This window comes from Nipponia nippon, unplaced genomic scaffold (genome assembly GCF_047370975.1).
Source record: "Nipponia nippon isolate SJK-2023a ecotype South Korea unplaced genomic scaffold, ASM4737097v1 scaffold_19, whole genome shotgun sequence".
Lineage (NCBI taxonomy): Eukaryota > Metazoa > Chordata > Aves > Pelecaniformes > Threskiornithidae > Nipponia > Nipponia nippon.
Genome location: NW_028262335.1, coordinates 7,460,154 through 7,483,199, shown reverse-complemented (window position 1 = coordinate 7,483,199; position 23,046 = coordinate 7,460,154). Strand labels below are relative to the sequence as shown.

General features: G+C 42.5%; 1 protein-coding gene across 3 annotated transcripts in view; it reads right to left on the bottom strand.

Moving 5' to 3' along the window:
- SKI (SKI proto-oncogene) overlaps positions 1–23,046 on the bottom strand; it is a 154,131-nt gene that overhangs the window by 97,843 nt on the left and 33,242 nt on the right. For 2 of the 3 annotated variants that reach the window (XM_087755561.1, XM_087755562.1), the window contains one exon: positions 18,361–19,282. In XM_087755561.1, coding sequence (XP_087611687.1) covers positions 18,361–19,272 — 912 coding nt within the window. In that variant the 5' untranslated portion in view covers positions 19,273–19,282. Of the gene's footprint in view, positions 1–18,360; positions 19,283–19,392; positions 20,143–23,046 lie in introns of those variants that run through there. The other variant, XM_087755563.1, reaches the window with a different exon arrangement.

Below are 23,046 nucleotides of genomic sequence, written 5' to 3'. Positions count from 1 at the left end.
ATCCCCTTACATCGCGATTAGGAAGTAAGACCTCACCAGGATTATATAAAATGTACTGCAACTCTGTGGGAAGCAAGAAGTACTTTGTATTACAGCGTTCTTTGATATTTCTACTAATATTTGGGGTGGAGGTGGTGGAGATACAGTAAGGACTGAAATCCTCAATCCAAGAAGTGTATTTTTTTTTTCTTTCTTTCTTTCTTTCTAACATAGCTTTGTTTCACAAAAGCAATTTACAAAAAGCAGTTATATGAAATGAGGAGTTCTGGTTTAGAAATGTTTCTTCTGTTTTCGTAAAAAGAACTGTTAATAGGGTGTATTTCCCATCATATGGTGCTCCAGTAAATCTTCAAACAGGATCCTTTAATCAAAGGACCTGGAGGAAACACGAGCATCCTAGCCTTTTGACCAGACTGGATGTCTGCTGACTAAAGTGATTCTAACAACACTGCTACTGCAGACTGTAATCCGTGTGTTAAATTATTTAAACCCTATACTGTACGAGATGCACTGATGTGAGAACTAGTCATTAGAACTAACGCAGTACTTTCTCATCTATGTGTCTCAAACTCCTGGTTGGTAGAAACCCCATTTTCAAGTCTAAAAGCTTTAAACTGGGGATGTCACTACTACACCATCAACTATACAGTGAAGTTAAAGGGAGTTTGTGCACTGTGGAAGACAAATGAGCAAAGTTTCTAACTGTACTGATGGAAAATCAGAACATTATATCAGATCCTAAAGAACAGATCCTTTAAAACAATCGCTGGATAATACCTGTAAATCTGTGCTGCAGTGGACTGTAGGTGAAAACGTTCTTGTTCCTCCCCAGCCTTTCCTCCATGCATGTACACGCACACACGCACCAATCCGAAACTGGAGCCACCAAGCAGTAAAAGGAGTCACAATCAGCATATTGCTATGAGACACCAACAGATGGACACTTTCAGTCCACCAGAGAAAAGCTCCTCAACGTACCATTCACAATGGCTCAGTCCTACAGCGATGGAGTCAGGCTGCAATAAAACCCGTTCTACCATAAAAGCCATGCTACCTATCATCCTAAGAAACTACTGGTGAAGCCCTATAGCACCAGATGTACTCCCGAGTGTTCATTTAGGCAACTCCTGCTCAGCACCCTGCCACCCAACGCTCTTCTTCCCTGACTTCCCGAGTATTCCTATTGTGTTGTCTTCAAAGTGCAGAAATGAGCAGCGGTTGACCATAATGAGAACGGGGTCCTTTAACGAATCATGGGATCACTGCATACTACAGTTGCTCCAAGGAGCAAGCTTCGTTTCTGCTTAGTAGCGGCAGATTTGCATATGTAACGTCAGCATACAATGTAAGCAGACTATCCAAACCCTTAAACCCCTTCACTTACCACCTGACTACTGCCCAGAGATACTTTTAAAGACAGAGCAGGCAGCTGTTTCTCTGAACTTTTATGTAAAGTGCAACATTTGAAATAAGGCAGCTGGGAGGTCAGGGGAAGCTCTTTGTACCAAAACAGCACCTTCCAAGCCAAAGGCTGCATTATAGCACAGTGCTTCATGGCTAAACATCCTACAGACCTTTCATGAGTTATCACTCCTCTTTGTTCACGTGCATTTATAGTGGCATCCTGGTATTTGGCAACTTCAGGAGAGGAGGTGGGGAGCAATGAAGAGAGAAATACCCACAGGCTAAGTGCCTGAATGTTAGCCAGGTTCTTCTCTAGAGCCATGCTTCTTCTCTATGCCTGAACGACAACAGATGATAAACTTCGCTTTGCAATTTGTATCTGGTTTTGATGTATCTGCTATCATAGGGATAAATACTATTTGTTGATGAAAATGGGTATCAAAACAGCAGAACTGCACCCAGTTATACTAAAAATTGCCATGTGCCAGGAATGTTAGTAGCGAGACCATCTGCTGTGCTGAGCCAAGGAAGGGAAGGTCACATACTCGTATCTGTCCTGGGATACATTCTAATGTGATTTGGGGTTATTAAGGGAGGAATTTATAGAAATTAATCTTGCTTCCTCTGTCTCCTAGGTTTTTGCTTTAATTCTACCATTCCCAGAGATTCTCACATTGGGGGCAGAGAAAGGGAGGAAGAGAAAAACCAACACCTAGCTGGAGTCTAGATGTTTTAAATCAGATGGTCCTGGGCCACACTATGGAGGGATCCGTTTGAACCCACAAGTATTTTTCTTGTGATTTCCCAACCTAAAAAAAAAAACCACAACATACTGGGCTTTTTGAACAATGCATTTTCTCAGGAGGAGTCCTCTTGCTTTGGTTATCAGTTCAAGAATACAAAGTGACCGTCAATATAAAACTGAGAAGTAATAAAATATGAAGCTACAGCAATCGATAATCTGTCTTACAGTCTTGATGTATATATAAGTCATATGAGTGGTGATACAGTAATGGGTGATACCACATTGTTCCATAGCACATTTTCCCACCCTTAATGTTTTAAGAAACCAAACACAAGGCCACAAGACAGCACCATCCTGATCCATAAATCAGAATGGCAGGGGTGGCCTTCTCAGTATCACAGAATTAAACGGTGCCAATCTCACATGCTCAGATATTCCAAATGAGAAGATGTGAAACAAAAAAACCACCACGTTTTACACCAGCAGGGAAGTATTCTTGTTTGTATTAATACTGAGTTACTTGCATCACTGCAACCCCACCGACACAGCAACATACTGACATTCTGCAGTGGTGGAGAAAAGCAACTTGTCCAGACAGAATGGGAAACAAAAGCAACCATTTAATATAATGCATGACAACCGTATTAGGCCCTTACACGGATACATCTAGCTACAAAGAACAACAAATAAATGGCCCTCCACTCCAAATTTTAAGTACAAAAATCCTTAACTTTTTTTCTTTTTTTAATGTATTGTTCTACTCTGAGACAATAAACATAGTTTTGCTTTGTCCCCACAGCTTTGAAAAGAGCTTTATAAATAGAAGGACGCACATACACAGAAGCAGTACAAAGGTCAAACGCACTGGGCAATACTCAGTATTTGAAAATGTTACAAAAAAAAAAAATCACAGTTTTGATAGTTCTGTGGGAAAAAAAAACCTTAGCAAATTTGCAACAAAACTGTTAAGTAATTAAGGCAAGACACTTCACACATGAACTTAAACTGCTAATTAAATCCCCCCTGCTTAATTGACTAGATTTGCATATCATTCAGTGAGGAATGGGAATGGCTTGGGCATTACACAAGTGCTTCCTTGTGCAGAAGGCAGCTAAGTAAAATAAACTAAAGGTAATACGAAAAAGCAGTGACAGTTTCTGAATGAAATAGAAATTTTCAACTGAGATTTTCAACATTTTTTTTGTTAAGAACATTAGAACATAACTGATTCCAATCAGTTACTCTTCCAATAGCAACATTCAGAACTACAGCAAATGTTTTACATCCATGCTAACTACCCCCCTACTTTAACCTGTGATCACTACTGTCTGCTCATACATACAGCTCTGAGTTACTCTCTTAGATGGGTTTATGTCCAAGAGAATCCATTTCTGCTTAAAAAAAAAAAAAACAAAATACCTCCATTTCAAGAACTGTAGGAGAAAGAGTATCAATGTCTGCCCCTCTCTGCCACTAAACTTAGTGTGAATTTAAAGAAAGGTTTGAGAAAACTTTCAGACCTGTAGCAGGAAAAAAAAAACCTCTTTGACTCTAAGATCAACTACAGTCAAGCAAAACATGCAATTATCTGCCAGCTATATTGTTCGTAAGTGACCTAAAGTGTGCAGGATGAAACTAGTCTGTCAAAAGTCCTGCTCCAAGGATGCCAGATTAAGATTTTTTTATTTAAGTGGATAAGGATTCAGAGTCAAGAACACAACCTCCCCACAACATAAAACGGACTCACTGTTTCCAGCTGGTTAACAGACATGGGCAGACATTAGAACAAAAGTTAATACCTGCTCACATTTGGAAGGTTACCACTGCAGAAATGATGCTAACATACTCCCTTTTTAAAAGATGAGATTCTGTAGCATCTGAAAATGTTGTGCCAGAAAATGAGTTCAGCATACAAACCAGAAATCTGTTAGGCCTGCAGGAGCACACTTCCTTCTATCTCTGAATGTTGTACTTGTGTGACAGATACCTTCATGGTTGAAAAGTGTTGTTACAATTATTACATTATCAACTTCTATCATTTCTGATTTTCTAAATTAGTAAATAAAAACAACACAAAAGATATTTAGCTTATTTATCTCATTTATCTCTAGGCAAAAGGATTTTATATACAGCCACTGATAAAAACCATCAGAACACTTCTGATGCCTGGAGTTGCACCATTACTAAAACAGGATTATGTGGGATCGCCATCAAGTTTAAATATCCAAGGAGAAAAAAAAAAAAAAGGCCAGTTCTACGAGTTGTTCCTTTTAATAGCCTGCTTCTTCCAGCGAGGCTTTTTATACCAATAACCCAAGAACAAACTTTTTAATCTAACAGCAGCCCCCGTTTATTCCAGAAATTGAAACAATCGCGTCTTATAATACGTACAATCTTACAAACAGCAACAGGAATGACCACAGGGTCAACCTCATATTGTTCACGCCAAGAACACAGATGATGCTGACACCACTTCCACACTACCATCAACTACAACAGAAACACTGCAGCCTTAAGCCAGTGTAATGCTCTGCATTAGTATCTGCTTTGACAAGTAAGACTGAGTAATAAAATGGTAAGCGCTGGGGGGGTTGCATCTGCACGACACATTAAACAGGATTTAACACTGATCATTATTATGATATCTTTAATAAGACAAATACAAGCAAGGGTTTTGTTGGTTCTCTTTTTACCTTAAACTTTTTTTTTAATTCATCTCCTGCTGACCTGACCAGGAAGGGGAAAGAGGACTGCAGAGGACTGCAGACAACTGAGTAAAGTATAGCTGCCCTCCATACTTTTTGAGTGTTACGGAAACTTTCCCATCTGATTCTTGATGAACAAAAGAAAGGAAAAAAAAGAAAAATTTTCAACACTGTACTCCTCATTTGTTGCACAGATTTTACTGCTCCCAGCTGAAGCCACATTACGTTAAGATCAGAAAAAGCTACTTTTTTTATTTTGCTAGATCACTTACTAGGCCAAGCAGAAGAAACAACTGCAATCAAATTACATGCAGCTAATACTGATGCGAGCAACTGAAGAATCAGGGCCATTTTTATATTCAAAACTCAGAAAGAAGAGAGTAGATCGTAACAACGTATCTCACCGAGCTCATGACTCTGTTGTGCAAGTTGATATCACATCAGTTGATAGCACATTCCATTCACAGATATTGATAAGGAGATTTTTTTTTTTACCTCAGCTTGTATCTTAAAAAAAAAAAAAAAAATCCATCCTTTATCTCATTTTTAAAAGGTTCTGTAAGTCTTTGAAACATTAATATTCTCCCTAACAAAGCCAGCAGCTGCTCTGCCAGTCTGTGACATGGATGGTTTTGTTAAAAGGTTTTCATGTGGGTTTTTTTTTGTTTTTTTTTTTTTTCCAGTTCAGTGTGCTTTGCATATGAAACAGGACATTTCCCCACCCTCCACCCCCATTCCCTCCTAATCCAGAAGGGACCTTACTTCCTCCCTCTCAAACAAGCAGCTCATTCAGCAAAAGGGAAATCCCAAGATGCACTCGGGCACGAAGCCTACAGAAGGAGCTTGGAAAGAAGAAAAAAAAAACCAACAACAAAAAAACAAAAAACACAACAAAACACAAACAAACCAAAAAACAAAAACACCACCACCCACCACTCCCACCACCCCAAAAAAAAGAGCTACCAGCGTGTCCAAAACAGCAGGAAGAGGAGCAACTGAGCTGGCAACTATGAACTTACTTCTGCAAACTACTACTTTAGGACATGGATCGGCCATGCCAGTCATTTAAAAAGTCTTTCCAGGGTAGCAGTTCAGTTTTGGCCCTACAGTTATATAACCCACAGAACTGCAGTTCTCCCCTGCCAGAAGAGAAATTACAGAAAGCCAGTTTGGAGAATCTCTTACATGATTACTGAGGTAGATTTAGTGGGGTGAATTTGGGGAACTCAACTGTTACTTCGCAATTATAATCTAAAGCAAAATTTGTTTCTATTTTTAAAATGAAAACAAAAAATCAAGCAACCTTTTCTTAGTTAAGAAATTTGTTTGAAACAGGATCCACGTGTCTCCATATTTCTCTTCCTCGAGACCTAATGCTCACTTTGTGACATCCAAACTGTCTACAGCAATTAATTCTGATGTCACAGGGGATTATGATTTTGACTGAGATAGTAAAAAAGTTCAAGAGGGAGGGGGGTCTAATTAATAAAAGATAAATTTGATAGATCTTTAGAAACCTGAATTATAAATTTGCATGTAAATTTGTAAAAGTAGAATTTAAATGTAGAAATAGACTTCTGAAAAGATAACCTCCACTGAAATCCCATGAATTACTCAAATTTTCACTTCTAAAAACACAGCAGAATTTGACCCTCAAATTATAACCTGTGAGGGAAAACTGCCTGCATTCAGAAGCTATGACAAGTGATTTCCACTCCAAGATACGTTTTGATAAACTTGGACCAAGTCCATTGACTTCACTGGAGTCAAACTACAGAGCAAAATGTTGCCTCTACAACCTTCCCTGAATTAAAGCAAGGCTTTAGGCCCAACGATGACAATACTTCAGGGTCTTTTTCAAAGCAGCTCCTATTTCTTCCATTGACTTGAATCAGTTCCTGGCATGGTTTGCAGGACAGCACAACTACACTGATGGCAACTGGATTATTCTTACTGCATACCAGGCAAAATAAACTGATTTTGAGAGTCTTTACCCTCAAGGGCTAGACCACAGTGCCATTTAAAATATTATCTCGTCTCTAACGGTAGAAGTTAAACCTCATCTACGCATCTATAAATACACAAATATAACAAGCTATGGTGGTTGTGCTGGTTGTTGACACAATACTTGGCAATGACAGCAGGGGAAGATATTCCCGCCGTTAACTTCCCCACACGCTGTCCCCTCCGTTTGTGTTAGTATAGCTTCTCCTATAGCTATACCCGAACCGATGAACCAAAATCAAGTGAAACAAAGAGAACACTGCCATTCTTTCTTAGCAATTTCTGTCGCATTGACTCATTTTGGTTTTTAAAGACTGGACTGTCCTCTGGTTCATAGAATTAGAAGCTGCAGTCAGAAAAAAAACCTGAGTCGGTTGTGCACCACAGCGTGGAAACTACAGGTGGGGCAATAACCCATAGGCCGCTATTACTAGTAACCTGGTCGAACTGTGAAACCACAGCTCATACTCCAGCTCCTTCCTACTCTTCCAGTGTCGCACGCATGTGTCGCGTAACTGGGAAAAAGATATGTAACATTTTTCATCCCGAGCACTGAACTGCTAAACTCAAAATAAAGCGAAGCGTGACAATCTGTACAAATGCAAATGTCCCAAATGCCAAGACTAACATTTCTAAAACCTAATTCAACTCTTTCATTTCTTAGCTGCAGGCCGTTTACTGCCACTCCTTTTTTCCACCCAAACAAAAGACGAAAGGGATGACTCAAAGCAACTTGAATTTCAAGCTAAAGCCACAAAGCACTGAATGCCTGATCTTTAATATTAAACAGGTGTGCAGATGATATTCATTCAAGCCTCATCATGGCTAGAGTAATTGTTAAAAAAACTGCAAAAAGACCAAATTACTTAAAAGACACACGAATAAGTTAAACAATGCTATAAATAATGATGCAAGTCATATGGTAAATAGAAGCCAATAGTAGTTACAGCACTGCCAACTCCCTCTACCCCTTTTTCCTTCCAAATCACTAATTCTTCTTCTTTTTCCTTCGTATTCACACAATTTTATATAATAAAATTATATAATAATTTAAAATATAAAATTATATAATAATAAAAATATAATTTAAATTTTTCCTTCAGAATTTAGTAATACTACACACACAATCTTTGCTCTAGAATCAACAGGGGTAAAGAAGGATCAATGAATCCATTATAAAAAAGATTTTCACATAAATATGTTTCTAGAAATTAGGTTTTTAAAAAAGGAACTCCTAATCTGCTACGGTGTGAGGACCAAGGCCTTTGAACAGTAGGTTCTGCATATCCACTGAATGGTATAATAGAGCACTTTACACCACTTCACCACTCATATCTACTACTGAATATGGCCCAAAGATTATGTGGCTTCACCGGTTCTGCAAAAACCTACACAGTTGTGGCAAAAAAAGAAAAAGGCAAAAAGCCAAAGAAAACTGAATCTTTGGATATATTAGTGCAAGGACTCATTGTATGGCATGATTCTTATTACTGAATGAATGGGAACAAAGAAATATCAATAATGGACCCAATGCTGCAGTCTGTACTCTTTTGAATCTGATTTACTTCTCACAGCAGCTCTACACCACTCTAAATACACTTATTTCAAAGGAATATTTCTATATCATACCAGCATGGGTGAGATAATTCACACCCACTGAATAAACTGAAACTGCTAGTGCGGAGTTAAGAATGGCGAATTCTTTTTTTTTTTTTTTTTCCCTCCTTGAATGACACTCCATTGTCTTTCAACTCAGATAAGTTTTTCAACTGTGGAATGATGGTACTTTAGAAAAGCATGCTTAACGTATAATTTCATGAGAAATTCTTAATAATAAAAGTGTAAATCTGATATCAGATCACACTGTAGCCTCAATATTGTCTATTTTCTGCCTTTCTAGCCCATTACTCTGTATATAAGCTATAAAACTTATTTTACTGCTATAAATACGTAAACCTGAACAATCTTGAGGATTTTGGGTTGGTTTTTTTTTTTTTTTAAAGATACTTGTCAAAAAATATAGAATCTAGAGAAATTTAATACTTACAGAGGGTTTTTTAATTATTTGAAGTAATTCACTGCTTCTACTTGGTACTACTACAATGTCTGTTTTAGTAAGCAGCAGGATCCCCGTGCAACCTATATTTTTTAATACTCAGCAGAATTAATTTTGTTAACTAGATCCTGAAAACAGCACCTACAAGCATTATGTATGCAGTCCAAGATACACAGCACTCCAGTATTACATAATATTAGAAAGAAAATGACTCTCATGATCCCATTTCTGCCACCTGAACTGCATGGACAGCTCTTCAGACCTGTGCAGCTCCCCCCTAGAATTGATAAGGGTTGTGCGCGTAGGTCACCTGCCAGATTTCGGACTGCGGGATACAGTCACACAAATAGCCTCATGCAGAAGTTCACATTTAAGCAAGACTTTGGCCTCTTCAAGTTCAATAAACGCACTTGACTGCAGTAATTTTCTTCTCCTGTGTTAAGTGACACAAAACAGCTTAATTTTGCTGAAAAGGAGCAGGAGTTTTTACTAAATGGTCAAAGATAATTAAGAGCAGCATTACAGAAATATTTTAGACTCTCTTTCTTCAGTGACAGAGTTGCAAAACCTCACCATCATTATCTTCTGTTTAATGGTAATGAAGGCAACAACTTCTTATACAAGCAGAAAATCTAAAGACTGTGGTATTATTGCCGATTTTAACAGTACCACCGTCATATAACACTAATGCAGATATCCATTAAAAATTGTGCAGACCCCTCCCCAGAAGAGCATTCAACTTGAGTGCCTGGCTGATTCTACTCGGGCACGAAGAATCAGAGCCGGTAACACAGGTAATGTAGGACGTGGAGGGGGTAGGGGACTTCATAAAAATGCACGATGTGACAGTGAGAAGATATGAGATGGATTTTCTTCCAGGGACAACCCTAACAGATGTTGCCCAATTAAGGATGCAAATAAATCACCCTCTGCATTGCAAGTCAGAAAACACATACATAAAAGCTTTCTAAAAACATTTCAGTTTAAACTTGCATAATTCTCCCAGTGGAGAAATCATCTTCAACTTATGTAATCCTTAGAAAGAGACATTATTACACACAATTCTGTGCCACTAAGAAACAAGGAAGACACATCTCTAGAAAAGAGGTACACCCCCACACAATTAATTATATGGGTGTGGAGGGAAGAGAGGGGAAAAGCTGTAACAGGGATGCAAAGACCAGAGGCTGCTGTTTCCACAGAGACTGATCTGTAACCAAGCTCAAGGGGCTGCTCCCCTTTCAGCAGCCAGAACTGTCTGTTATACTTAACCCAGACTTCCTAACACTTGATATCCTGTCTGCTATTTCAATGCCCTTACTCAATGTTTCAGACAGACATTACACAAACTGGCTGGTGAAAAGGGTTGAGAAACCAAGAAGCAATCCAAGTCAATGACCTTATTCTATAAAATGATACCATTGACTGAACAGAGGATGAAGAACAAAGCACAGGGGTACATGTCTTCTGAATATATCACTGACATCTTCCGTAGGAAAAGACAAGCACTAGGCTGTATCTTATACTGGTAATGTTGCTGCTGTCTTTTAATCCTTAAAGCCGAAGCAATTCTTCTGCTTCCAGTGCAACTGATTCTCATACCAAAAACAGACACAGCTTCAATTTAAAAAAACAACAAAAACAAACAAATAGAAAACCAAACATAAAAGTCACATTTTCTACAAAGCACGTGCAAAGGTAACTGTACATAAATCAATAAACAACAAAGCCAGAAACCAAGTTATTGATTAGCTCCTCTCCTGTTCATCTCCAGTATACAGAATGATGCTGCAATTTTTACACATACACAGAATCTCTATCGTCATGTATGTTTTCCCTGACTTTTTAATTAAGACTGTTAAAACAAGTAAAGACTACTTAACATGAGTAAGGGTGGCAGGACCTGTCTCATTTAACCAAACATATGACTATGCAGCTTATCAGGTTGTTTTAATATGCATCCACTGCTTGGAGAAGCCCAATTTTATGTGATAGCAACCAAGCCATAGATGGAGCTAATGGTAAGACCTCCACACATGGGAATCCCCATCGGCTTCCAGAAGAGCTCCGTCCATGAAACACTGACAGGATCAGAGCTTGAATTTGTATCGGTGTTTTTGTTACCTCATCCAACCAAAAGTCACAGCAAAATAATTAGCTGAGTGCAGAGGGGCCAGCAGGCTTGCCCAATACCGACAAAATAGGCACGCTCAAAGAACTGCACCTGATACATTTGAGGCCAAATTTATGGTCCTTGAATTTGCATCATCCCAGCTTTAGACATATTTCCTCATCAGTAAAAAAATAAAAAAAAAATTGACAAATCCTGAATACAGGAAGAAAAAAAATCCCACCCTGTTAGGCATCTACCGCAATGTTAAAACACAATCTTGCACGTAGTGACCAGCAGACAAAATCCCTTCAGTCTGAAGCCAGCTTCCAGTTGCAGAAACTACTGTCCCATCCAGTAACATCCATCAGGATCAGACCACTGTCAAACGTCTATGAAATCAAAGCCTCGTTACTGAGCAAAATTAAAATACTGCAGTAGCAGAACTACAGGTCTGCTCCCAGCTTTAGCACAGTCCTGTAAATGCCAGGTAAGGCCACAAACTGAGTGAAGCTACTTGGTCTCAATACCAGTATATTCTGGTTCAGAATCTGTCCCTCTGTTCTATGACTGCCAGTCCTGCCCATCAACACACAGGAAGCAGTCTGATACATAGACGAGTCTTCTGTGGTTTGTGGGTGAACTGGTTCCAATTACCATGCCGGCTGATTGCTTGAGCGAGAACTGCAGAACTAGCTCCAAAGCCCCAAACCTTCAAATTAATCTCGTATGTTCCAGAAGATATGGGAACAGGTGATTTTAGTGATAACCTGAGTTTGAATCTCTACGTTGGCAACAAAATGTAAAAGACATACAAGACAACACAAGGTGTAAATGAGGAAGGTAAGGGACCAGAGCACATCTTTTCAGAGCAAACTTGCTTCTCTCTAATTATTTTCCAAGAACACATACTGACTGTATTGGAGACTGAGTGGAATAGCATTAAAAAAAGTGGTGCAGATTTATTAACGTGTATTACCCAGATTCAGAAAACATATGCAAACAAATTAGATATTATCCAATAAAATGCATCATTAACACACACACTATAATTGTCAAATTTAAAACAAAAACACACTATATTACTACATTTTAAAGTAATACTTCCTGTATGTGAAGATCAATTTGAATTACGCGGTCTATGGCCACTCAGCTAAAATAGATTAGCCTAGTAATTGACAGTATTCTATCGATAGATCCTCTACAATTCAGTCTAAGTTACTTTTGTCTAAGCTCTAATTTCTTTCCAAGAACCCCCTGTTGGATTTAGCATAACCGTTCCATGACAGTTCTCTCTAAATAAGAGTTACAGCGTCACCTTCAAAGTTTGTTTTAAAAAAAACCAAACAAACAAACAAAAACATGTGAGAATTAAAAAATTTTCTGGGTCTAAGTACTGCGCACATTGAGACACAATTCTTTGTGCAATGGCAAAGCAGTTTGGCCAGCCAAGCCAGCAATGTGAGTTCCAATCATCAGTTATCACCAGTAATAGAGAGCCAGCCCACTCCTTACTGTATTCAGTACCACTCAAACCCCTTAACTCTGGCAAAATAACTTTGCCAACAGATGAAAATACTACAAGTTTTCAATACGAATGGAGAATGTATCTCTTTAGATACCCAAATCTTGCTTGGGCTCAATCACCTAGATGTAGCCCCAAAGTTCCCCCTGTTCTAGCAACGTTGAGAATCAAGGAAGGTGTAGAAAAGGTACAAGCGGCTGCCAGAATTTTACCCGCTGCGTTGTCTAGACATGCTCTGAGCAGCCTCAGAGAGACACCTCCAGATGCTTTTACAACACTGATCTAAACGCGCCTCTCAGCAAGTGAAAACACACCCTCGTTGGTCAGTCAGCTCAAGCTAGTGATAACCATGTTCATATCCTGGCAGAGAGACCAGGTGTTAGGCTCCTAACGCATCCAAAAAATAAACTCTGTTTACATGCATCTTCAAAGCATGCTACTGTTTGGGCAGAACATACGCCCAAGCCCGAAACCACAGAAATGGAGAGGCAAGTGAGACAGCCCAGACAATGAAGGGAGAGGCAGATGTTTAAATATTTTAGGCAGTGATTTTCAAAAGAAGAGATTGCATGTAATTCCCTCCCTAATTCAAGAGGACTGAACTCAGGAACTTAGGAACTATTCTGGGGCAACAGAGAGACACGGTTGACTCAACATCATTAGATCATTATTTGCAGCATATTCTTTGTCTAACACACATGCACGTACCTGCTTCTCTGTTCTCGATCTACAACATCTGTAAAACTGTTTGCACGCTTAGGAAAAAAATGCTGATGTCTGCTTAAACATTGACATCTCCTCAGGTACACAGGATTTTGCTTTAAGCATGGTATCATTTTTGAAGTTCAACTTTTAAGCTGTAAAAGGATTCTGAACTTAACTACTGTCTCAAGACTTCAACGTTTTTGTTTTAGGGACTTCAAAATTTTTACAGGAGAATCTCTGATATAATTCTTGAACATCAGGCAAGAGAACAAATGATGACGTTGCTCCACGGAAAAACAACTGAACCCTCAGTTCTTAGGCAAAATTTTCCAAGAGTATTTATCAAGTCAGTTTGTACCAAAAAGAATAAATCCATCCAGCGGTCTGAACATCATCGCCTGTGACTAACATCAGAATCTCTCTGCTCTACCTACCATAGGATATATACTATTAACAAATAAATAAGATTACTGCCAGAAGACAGGACTTCAGGATACAGAAAAAGATACACATTCTAGCTCTACTATTGCAGCATTTCAGGTGGCCATAAAGCACAGCACAGTGCAGCACCTAAAAGCCCACAGCTACCCTACAACTCAGTCAGTACTGCACTATTTCACTTTCAGCAATTTTTGTTCTTTGATTTGGCTGCACACTTGACCTGGTTAAACCTTACTCCAGCTGAGAAAGCTGCATGTTGTGGCAGCGCTGGGTTGGTAGGCATTGTGAAATGAAGTGGGAGGCCCTATGTGCTCATTTGTGTGTCAGTACCCAGAATGCTGCTTCTAGCTTCCAGCTACTTCATAGAAGTGCTGCTGGGACTTGAACCGTGGGAACACCGCAGTGCTAGCGTGTGTGGGTGCGTTCACACGTGTGCAAGGAAAGCTCTCGTATTCTCTCAGTGTCCGATTACACACAGTTTTGCTAAAAGTACAGATGTCTACCACACAGGTAGGAAATATGAAAGCACTGTCAAACATTGCTCAGTTCGATATTTAAAAAAGAAAAAAAGGGTTCAAAAGAGAGAGTCGAACCCAGCCTCCTTTACTGGAAATAGCAACCAACAAAGCCTTCAGGCCTGCTTTTTGAACTAATTCAATCATAGTGGAGGCATACTGATGTTAAGAAAGCAGAGAGCTGTCTGTCACACCGAAGCGGAAAGAGAGAGTGAGAGGCACACCAAGGCCATATCTGTACCAGCAAGTGAACACTCAACATGCACCAGCTGCTGAGCTCAAGAAAAAGGCTTTGGCACTGATGATGGATTTCTAGGACCCTGTTTTGCAACCCTGTCAGGATATTCACATTTTAAATTTCTAGAAATACCCCAGAATGTAATGGTTGTGCTCCATGCCAGTAACGGTGGATGAAGTGAGAGACAGGTAAGGAAACAGGACGCCCACTCAAGTAAAAGCCGTGTTGGTGCATGGAGACTCTGAAAGACCAGAGAGAAAACAAAGCAGAAAAAAACCCTGCAGGAGCATGCGAGAAGGGGGAAAACCCGGTGAAGGATACAAAGGAAAATGGAGAAGTTATCATATGGCTCAAGAAAAGAAAGAGCTTCGGGAAGTGGCAGGAAAGTGAAGAAGCTTATGGGAGGTCAATCACTCATCCAAGGATGAACAGGGGGGATAGGAAAAATCAAAACTGTAGAAGAGAGTAAGGAAAGCGGCTGAGTCCTCTACGGTTCCTGCTCTAGGGGGGGGCTCCAACTGTCATAACTCCCTCCAGTTTTTGGTTGGGACGCTTTGCTGACTTCATACAGGTCTAGACGAAAGCTGCTTCTGCAAGTGGCCAGACCAGGCAACACACATCTTGTTCAACCAACCAGGCTGACTGAGACACAATACATCTGCATGTATGTATCCACCTCTCGATACAGACGGATAGATATGCACAATGGATACTTGATGCATACAGAAATGTATGTTGGGAATGAAGTATCTAGGTAAAGCTATGCCTTGTAGCAATGCTTTAAAACCACACAAAGGGAAAAAAGGGAGAAAAAAAAGTCACAGGAAAAAAAGGCAGTTTTGCCAGTATGCTGAATCTGCAACGGGGGCTTGTGCCAACCCAGCTCCTCCATTTGAAGTCAGACCCTTAAAAGGCAGAGCTGTGCTGGCAGAAATCTACACACCTCATCACATAAACCTTATGAAGACACACAAAAAGGTCAAAAAACTCACTGCTTCTTAAACAGCCATAAAAATGGTCATATGCATCCCATGCTACCGACATACTAACAGGGCCCCAGGCAAAACACAACACACAAAGCAATGTGTACACACACATACATAAATAAATACATTGGGAAACTGATAAAAAGCCCACTCTTGAAAGCAGAAGACCGAATATCTGACACAGCAGATTACGGCTCACAACACACACAAACACCTCTGTATAAAACAGAACAAAGCAATGTAGAGATCTACATCAAAAAGGAAGACCACCACAAAGACACATATGCTTCATCCTTTCATCCACAGACAGACACAGAGCCCAACAGACACACAAAACCCACACAGACTGACAGTAATTAACACAAACACACAAAAATGCAGACATGGGACCATCCTTTCATTTCCTTACTAAGCAGCTAAACTTTACGCCAATGTTACTTGCCCCTGGCCACGGTCTACCAACCTTAGAGCCTGATTAAATCTCTCCATAATTACCTGCACACACTGCTACAACACAAATGACCTTAGCATATGATATCCGTTGGCTAAGCCCAATGGAAAAAGACTTCAGAAAAAGGAAGGATAAGCATACAGAACTCTGCCAGCACTGTCAGAGTCTCCTCAAGACCGCACCACATTGATAGGAGAGCCCTGAAGACAGCTCAAAAGCCTGGAAACTTAAGCCCAGTTCTGCATAGGATGCATGATAAAGCGTTCTTTTTTCTCTACCCCATCGTCTGAGCACACACTTACCACTCTGTTCTTCCCCATCAGGCTCCTTGCCGCCTCCCAAATGAACCTATGCAGGAGACTAACATTTTATGATGATGGAATTTTGGCAAAATTTTCTGAGAAATAGATGGCCACGATTGCCTTACATAATTTTTGGCGTCCACTATTAGGTATCTTGAATTCACTCTCCAAGAAGGGCTGCATGCAGATTTTGGAGGGTGGGGGAAGAGCCCTTGCCATGTTCTGAACTAGGACCTATCAAAGGGTCACCAAAAAAGTCAGACAAAGCCAAGATTTAGTGGTCTTTTCTTGTTCTCCACTTGCAACCTCACCTGGGTGTTGGATAAATCCTACAATTGAATAGAATCCCATAAAACCCTTGTAAGAAAAGGAAAGCACACCTCCAGTAACATTCATTTTAATTAAACCCTGGAAATCACCAAGCTAGGGACACAGTACCTTTCTGGAGCAAGAATGTGGGGATTTCTTAATTTTGCTTCCCAAACCAAGCATGCCCTAGAAAATTCATTTCCCAACATGAAAAATGCCTCCACTTTCAGAGCCGTATTCTCCTCTCACAGACATTCATATACATCTATCGCACCGTTCCATCTTAGCACATGACTGACGGAGAATAGACAAGCCATTAAAAACACATCCACCTCCAACCACGGAGATAATGTGCCTCATTACAGCCTAGCTTTGTCACAGCGGTTCTGACACTCCAGCAGGAGGAAAAGGAGGGGTGAGGACAAGGATTGAAACGTGGGCTAAGCACAAGACCAGGAGAGAAACTGGAACTTGAACGAGTGAGACTCTACTCCTTAATCAAAAAAATGCGGAGGCCAATCAAATGGGTTAACTAGGCCTCTTAGGCTAGCTGTGGGAATTACTGCATTGTTTGCACAGGATATTTTTAAAACCCTGGGGTTTGTTTGGGTATTTTTGTTGCATTTTTTATAAATAAAAGCTCTATTTAAGTCTGAGTATGTGTCTGCCCCTTTAAACAGGTATTTGGTAAGTTAATGAACAATTTTACTGAACGTTCTCACTGGGCTTTAAACGTTGCTTCTCTTTCTGAGGCTTGTGTCATTGCCCTTCCACTCCAGACTTATAAAACGAAAGAGAAGTTCGGAAATCTCCGACAGATGAGGCAGAATCCAACCAACAGACCTGCAGCGTAGAACTCGTTAGGCGAGAGTTTGCTTTAACCTTACATTGGGGGGGAAGGAGCAGGACGCGAACTGCTCATCCCACAGCCAACTGCAGCACCGCCAGCCAGGCAGACATCCCCGTGCCTGCAAGCAAGTTCTCAAGGCCTTGTGGCACTGCTGCCCATTGATCAGGACTGGTGCCAGATGCCAAGGCAGCCTCCCAGCCACGCACCAAGGATTCTGGGATTTAAAGGCAGCTCAGACTGAAAGAAAAACAAAAGACACCTAAAAAAATGTCCTTTAGCTCTCTGGCTCAGCACGCTATACCTTAAGAAGCTGCTGCAGCTGGCCCTACACAGATTCACTTACTGAACCTATACATAATCCAATATACAAAAGCCTGTCTGGTGGGGAGATTCAGACTCCACAGGGATACTCTAAAAGCAGGGACTTCTCCATTCACGCTCCACGCACTTAATCCGAACACCAGTAACCTGCATTACTGTCAGGATTTTTTCTTAGCAGCCGCATTTTATTCCAATACAAGCCTTTAGACAATTTAGCCCCCACGTCCATCCCTGGCGGCATGCAGTTGAGCAATAAATTGTATGTATTTGCAGCTGGAGCGATGAGTAACTGTTTGGGTTTTTTTTTTCTGGCTTCTTCCTTGTCTTGACCCCTAACTGAAGCTCCTAAGACCCGAAATCACACACTTCCTGCTAAAGTCTGGGGTAGTGTGATGGGTTTCAAAGATCAGGTTCCATGTACAGTAACATACGCAAACACACATATATGATCTAAACAAACTCCAACTACCGTGTTCAGAACACAACCGGAGAAAAAAAGGTGCCATCTCAAACACTGCTTGTCTACATTAACACACACGTGGTGAGAATTAAGAACACGATTAGATTGCTAAATGAGTCAAAGGAAAAGCAGCTGCTAACAAATTGGGTGTATCAATGGTTGTTACCGAAATTATAGAAAATTCTTTTTCTCTTTCTCCCCCCACCCCCTTTAAAATTAAAGGCATCACTTACCCTGGGGGCTTTCCTCTTGTATTTGTTGTTATAGTCAAATTTTTCTTTCATTTCATCTAAGAGCTGGCCCAGTCTAGCCTTCTCCTCTTTCCCAGTGTAATCCTGGCTGAGGAGGATATAGGATCTCCAGTTTGCAGAGTCAAAGCCCCAATGGCAAGTCCTGTTTTCCAGAGATTTGTGAGAGTGGACCACAAATTTGTGAGGTGGGTACATAAGCCTGCAGTCCAAGCACTGGATGCAGGCTGCGCTGGGGTTACTGTAAAGCTCTGGCACCAAGAGTCCCTTACACTTCCCAAAGCACTCATGATACACCTTGAAGCTCTTCTCTGTAAGCTCCAGCTCAATCGTGCTAGAGAATTCCTTCTTGCAGTGGGGAGGATAGGTGCCACCATAAAGCAAGGCGTTACAAAGCCTCTCGGCATCAGTTTTAGTGATGAGCCCGCAGGAAGGAGCGGAGAAGGGCAGGATGCCCATGACTTTGAGGATTTCCAGCTGGTCAGCAGTGCATCTGGAGCAGTAAATATGTAGCTCATCACACACCGAATTAATCTGCTGCAGGGAGAAGTCCCTGAGCACCGAGTTCAGGATCTGGGGCAAGCACAGCCGCTTTTCTCCACCCACCACGAAGCAGGAGATGGTTTCCCCTTCCAGGATGGTCTCGCACCTCTCTGTGGATCTGTCCGAGGGCATGAAAAAGGGACCGGGCATTACCGGAGGAGGCTGGATAGGGGGCAGATGCAGTACAGGTTCTGCTGGGTCTTTGCCATTGTCTTTCTTGTACATCTCCTGTGCCCATCGTGCTGAGAAAGCAGCAGGGCCACCCAGGGAGCTCATAGAGCTCAGATGAAACTGTTCCAAGGTCTTCTGCAGTCCTGGATGAGGCTGGAAGCTGCTTCTACTTACAGTCTCCATTTTTTAGTTTCTATTCCCAAAACAAACAACAAAAATCCCCAGTTATCTTCCACCCTGGTACAAATCCACTTAAGGGATTTTTTTAAAGAAAAAAATTACGAACAAAATACAACAACCCACCCTCGTTTCTTTCTCCTTCCCACTCGGGTTTAACAATCCACTAACGAATAGGAAATAAATCCTTTTGTATGCGTGTCTCTCTCTTCTTTCTTTTCTCTTGGTTCGTTACAATTTCAAAACCTCCAAGTCTCCAAGCTGCCCCGATGGAGCACAGAGTCACGGCAAAAAGAGGTCTTCATCCGAGCACTCACCCCCTCAGCCAATCCCTCAGGCAAACCAATCCCGCCTCCCACACCTCCACCGCACACACTCACACACACTCACTCACTCGCACACACACACGCCACCCACAGAAATACAAAAAGTCTGTGCCACGCTCCGAGCACCAGGGGCTCAAATATGTTCTGGCGGCTGCTACTTCTCTGCAGTAATCACCCTTCTGTCCATATCCACCGAAAGGAAGGCGCGGGGGAGGAAAGTAAAAAGCAGGAGGAGGAAGAAAGCTTGGTCTGTGGAAGGGAACAACGCAGAAGAAAAGGAAAAGGCCCAAATCTCTGGCACTTCCAAAACGGCGCGGGGGCTTCGGACGGGCAATAAGCAGGCTCCCTTCTCCCTCGTGGTCCCTCAGCTTGATCTGGGAGGACTCCTCGTCTCTCGGTTCGCCTTTCTTCCCTTATTTCTCTCGGTCTTCTCGGCGTGCCGTGGGGAGCCGCGGTAACAGAGCGCACATCCTCCCAGCTCCTCTTTCCAGCAGAGACTGAGAGTGCCTGAGAGCTGAGCTAATGCAGGCTGGCTCAGCCTCCCTCACTCCTCCTCCTCCTCCTCCCCCCCCTCTGTTTGTTGGTGTCTGCCTCAGTCATTGAATCCCAGCCAAGAATGTGACCAACTCCCCAGGCCGGGCTCTTCCAGGAACAGCGGCCGCCTCCCCCCTCCGCTCTGCGCTCGGCTTCTGCACAGGCAGGCGCGCAGCGCGGCCCCGGGCGGCAGCGCCGGGGAGGGAGGAGGGTAAACTGCTGGGTTCACAGACCGCCGCGCCGCAAAGGAGGGGCGGTAGGGCGACGGCTTTTTCCTCTCGCCGCTTTCTTTCTGGACAGCGCGGAAAAGGGAACAGGCGAAGTCGCGGCCGCCTGACGCTCGCACGCAGGCAAAGCGCCAGCGCACCACAAAAAACCTGTCCGTCGCAAAACCTGCTTACAACGCCTAAATGCAACTTTGAGCACACGCCCCTCTCTGCGAGCAGAAATCGCAGGCGTACAAACGCGATTTATGGCCGAAAACGGCACCCCCGGCAGCGCAGCCTCAGGCGCTCGGCGCGGCGAGCCCACCCGGCGCTCCGCGCACATGCGTTCCCTGCTCTCGACACGCATGCCGCGCGCCCAGCTCACACGTGGAAGGAGCGTGAGGCACGACTGCAACACAGGCGGGCTACCCAAGCCCTCGCTGAGGTAGCCAGGCAGAGCCAGGCGGGGAAAACCGCGTTTGTCGCCACGGCGGCGAGGCGATACCGCCGCCTCGGCGCGAGGCGGGCCCGGAGAGCAGCGCCCTCTACCGGCGGCGGGAGGGGCTGCGGGCGGAGCGGCGGCGCCCGCGGCCCAGCGCGGGGCTCCCCCGGTCCGAGGGGACGGGGCGCTCGCTACTCCCCAACACCCGGCCTCAGAGCAGGGAACCCGGCTTCTGCCTTTTCTCCACCGGCTGCATAACTGAAATTTCTAAAAAAGATTCCAACCAGCGCGAAGTGCGAACAGAAGAAGCAGCCCAAAAGGGGACGCCTGCCATCGCCGGACTGTCGGTCGCGCGTGCCAGAACAAGGCTGGAGAGCGGTTTCACACCAATACAATTGTTAAAATATTATTTGTAACGCGACGGTGCCATTAAGCACTATTCATCGCTACACTGAGTGAAGCAGAAATCGAGCATTCGGATAGTCTCCTCTGAAAGATGTTACCATTTCAGTATAAAAGCAGGAAAAACAGATCAGGACAAAAGAGGAGGAACGACCAAATATTCAAACGCTGTTTAAAAGAGCAAAGCAGAAAACAGAGAGGTTGTGATTTAGTCAGAATCAATGCAGTGGGGCAGGGAACACAGCAAGCTCTCCTATTTCATTTGTGTTTTTCGGTTCTGAAATCCCATTCAGTAAGGGAAAGAGGTGCCACAGAGTTGCAAAAGAGCTTTCATCTTGCCACTAAATCAGCCTTCTCCAGAGAGGAACCCACTCTCACATATCCAACTTAGACATCAAGCCTTGAAGAATTGAAGGGGAGTTCAGAGAAGGCAAGAACCAAATAGACAGGTTCAAGTCATCAGTTGTGCCTTCGTGTGCCACGAGAAGACACGCAGAGAACCTTTACCAAATTGCTTTATTCTAGGAAGCCCTGGGTGGCAAGAGGCACCCTTTACGTTTCTATTTACACAATGAATCGCACATGGATTTACTGATCCACGAGTGGAATTTTTAGATACCACCACAATACCGAGGTCTAAAGCTGTGATCTAACAATCTAGGCCATACAGCTCTTGTTGATTCCTGATGCTAAAGAGGTGACCACGTTAAGAGAAAGCAGGGCTAGGAATATTCTTCACTGAGTAACAGGGGTATCTAAAAGGTTTCAGTTAAGAATCATTTTCAGTAATATTCTTCAGAAACTCTGTACGGCACCTTTTGATAATATGAAGGCCATCTATGACGTTCCATCCATTCCATCGTTTCCAACCAAAGGGTGTGCTTTATTAGAAAGAAAACCCTTCCCACCATTCAGCCTCGGCTTAGAAAAGCTCTGACTACGACGAGGGAGAAGTACCAGAAACACAAGGAAGTCCGCAGGGATACGGCAATCGAACGGACTGTCATCAGATACAATGGTGAACAGCAGCAGAATAATTCCCTAGATGGATTTAGTCCAGTTTCAGTCATTATTTTTTTTAACTCACTAAAATATAAATGGCCAGATATACTCCAACATCATGCACGGAATTCCTGAGTCTTTTAAAGAACAAAATTAATGCCTGCAGGAAGTTTGGACAGCAATGGAGAAGCTGCTTAGCTCTGGAAGCTGGGTTTTTTTGCACTCCCTCTCCTTCACCCCTTAGGAAGGAAGGACAGTAGTAACTGCAGCTCATTTTAAGAGAGGTGCCGTTTGCCCTTCCAAATGACTCCTTCATGCAAGTAAATCACTGGATCGTGCAACAGACTGTTTATGGGTGGAATTCATAAACGGAATTCCTGAAGCAGAGGGGACTACCAAAAAGACAGGAAGGATGGTCTTGTGGTTAAGACAGAAAACTCGGGACATCTGGGGTCTATTCCCAGATCTCCCACAGACTTCCTGTTGCCTTGGGCAAGTTGTTCAGTCTCCCTGTGCCTCAGTTTCTGTATCTGCAACATCCAGATGGTGACCAACTAGAGAGGCAGCTTCTGAACCTAAATTCATGACGGGACAGAAACCAATTTTCAACTCCTGCAGTAACAATACACTAAAATTTCCATTTTTTTATATCCCACAGACTCTGCAGAATTAAACTGCAGCCGGGTAGGAGAAAGGGGAGCGACGAGAGCCGTCATTTGGGATTAAGGTGACAGTGGCTTCTTAAGCCTCTGCCTCCCCTGATGACGGACGGTGAGCACTGCGCATCTTAAAATCATACTAATCTTTCCCCCAGTAACTGTTTGTCCTGCTCCAGTTCCAAAGCCCTCTAGCTGGAGAAAGGAGAGGG